The sequence below is a fragment of the Otolemur garnettii genome, unplaced genomic scaffold (assembly GCF_000181295.1).
Source record: "Otolemur garnettii isolate 467f Iridium unplaced genomic scaffold, OtoGar3 scaffold00066, whole genome shotgun sequence".
Taxonomy (NCBI): Eukaryota; Metazoa; Chordata; class Mammalia; order Primates; family Galagidae; genus Otolemur; species Otolemur garnettii.
In genome coordinates this window covers 2,021,937-2,023,034 of record NW_003852461.1, presented here as the reverse complement: position 1 = coordinate 2,023,034, position 1,098 = coordinate 2,021,937, and the positions used below count along the sequence as shown (strand labels likewise).

Sequence of the window (1,098 nt, the reverse complement as noted above, 5' to 3'; positions counted from 1 at the left end):
GGATGTGGGGCTGGCGCCCTACTCCTTTGAGCCACAGGTGCCGCCCATTTCTCTGTATTTTTCACACTATGTTTTGCTGTATGATTTCTGTTTTACTGAGACCCTGTATTCACTGTTAGACTTTGTCTTGTCTCTGAGCCTCAGTTTCCTCATCTATAAAATGGGAATAATAACACCTAACTCACAGAGCTGAGAGTTCAAAACAATCCGTGATTTCTAGTAGCTCCTTTTCAGTAAGTGGGAAGGCAGAGTTGAAACCTGGGTTGGGGGAGGAGACACTGCCCATGTCTCCTGCTCCCTCCCTGCCTCTCCTTGGCAAGGGCAGATCAACCTAAGGGGCTTACTGCTCCCTCTGCAAGAGCCCAGGACCTACCTCTTCTTTTCCGTAGCAAGCCCATTCTCCAGCAGGCCCAGGGCCTTCGGGGACAAGATGCCTTGGAAGTCAGAGTCAGCAGGCACAAAGGTGATCTGAAGAGCAAAGTGGAGACGGCCATGTGCAGCTGACCAAGGCAGGACAGCTGCCCCCTGCCCTCCACATGCCCTTGGCTGCTGTTGTTCCCAGGGCATCAGCAAACCCAGGGAGACAGGCTACACCATGGAGGCCTCCCTACTGGACAGGGGAGGGGACAGCTTAAGGCACAGCATGGTGGAAGGACAGACCTCTGGGATCTTCATTCACCCTGCAAACACTTATTTGAGCACCTGCCGTATGCAGGCACTCTTCTAGCACTAGGGGGCAGCAGTGAGTAAAAGAGACAACCGGGACCTCGGGGCCTCGTATCTTGTCATCTCCCAGAGGCCTCCCTCTGTCAAGTGCCCAGCACATGCCTGGCACCTAGAAGGCACTTCGTCCATATCTGGTGAGTGGAAAGCAGGTCTCCGTACATGTGTTTCCTGGCACAGAGACTGCAGTGGGGGGAAACAGATGGTTGTGGTTGTGCCCACCCGTCCCTGTCCCAGAGCTTTCAGGTATCAAAAGATGTCTGCAAGTCCAGCACTGGGGCTGGGCACCACGTGGTGGCGGGGAGGCAGGGCCTAAAGGAGGCAGTGGGATGGGGGGAAGGGGCCCGCCTTTGGGGTCCGAGAGACTGGTGAGGA

The 1,098-nt window shown here is 55.4% G+C and overlaps 1 protein-coding gene across 1 annotated transcript in view; it reads right to left on the bottom strand.

Moving 5' to 3' along the window:
* BSND (barttin CLCNK type accessory beta subunit) overlaps positions 1-1,098 on the bottom strand; it is a gene marked incomplete at its 3' end in the record, with an annotated part of 11,420 nt that overhangs the window by 3,113 nt on the left and 7,209 nt on the right. Inside the window, exon 2 of the mRNA XM_003793151.2 lies at positions 374-468. Within this exon, the coding sequence (XP_003793199.2) occupies positions 374-468 (95 nt within the window). The remainder of the gene's footprint in view (positions 1-373; positions 469-1,098) is intronic.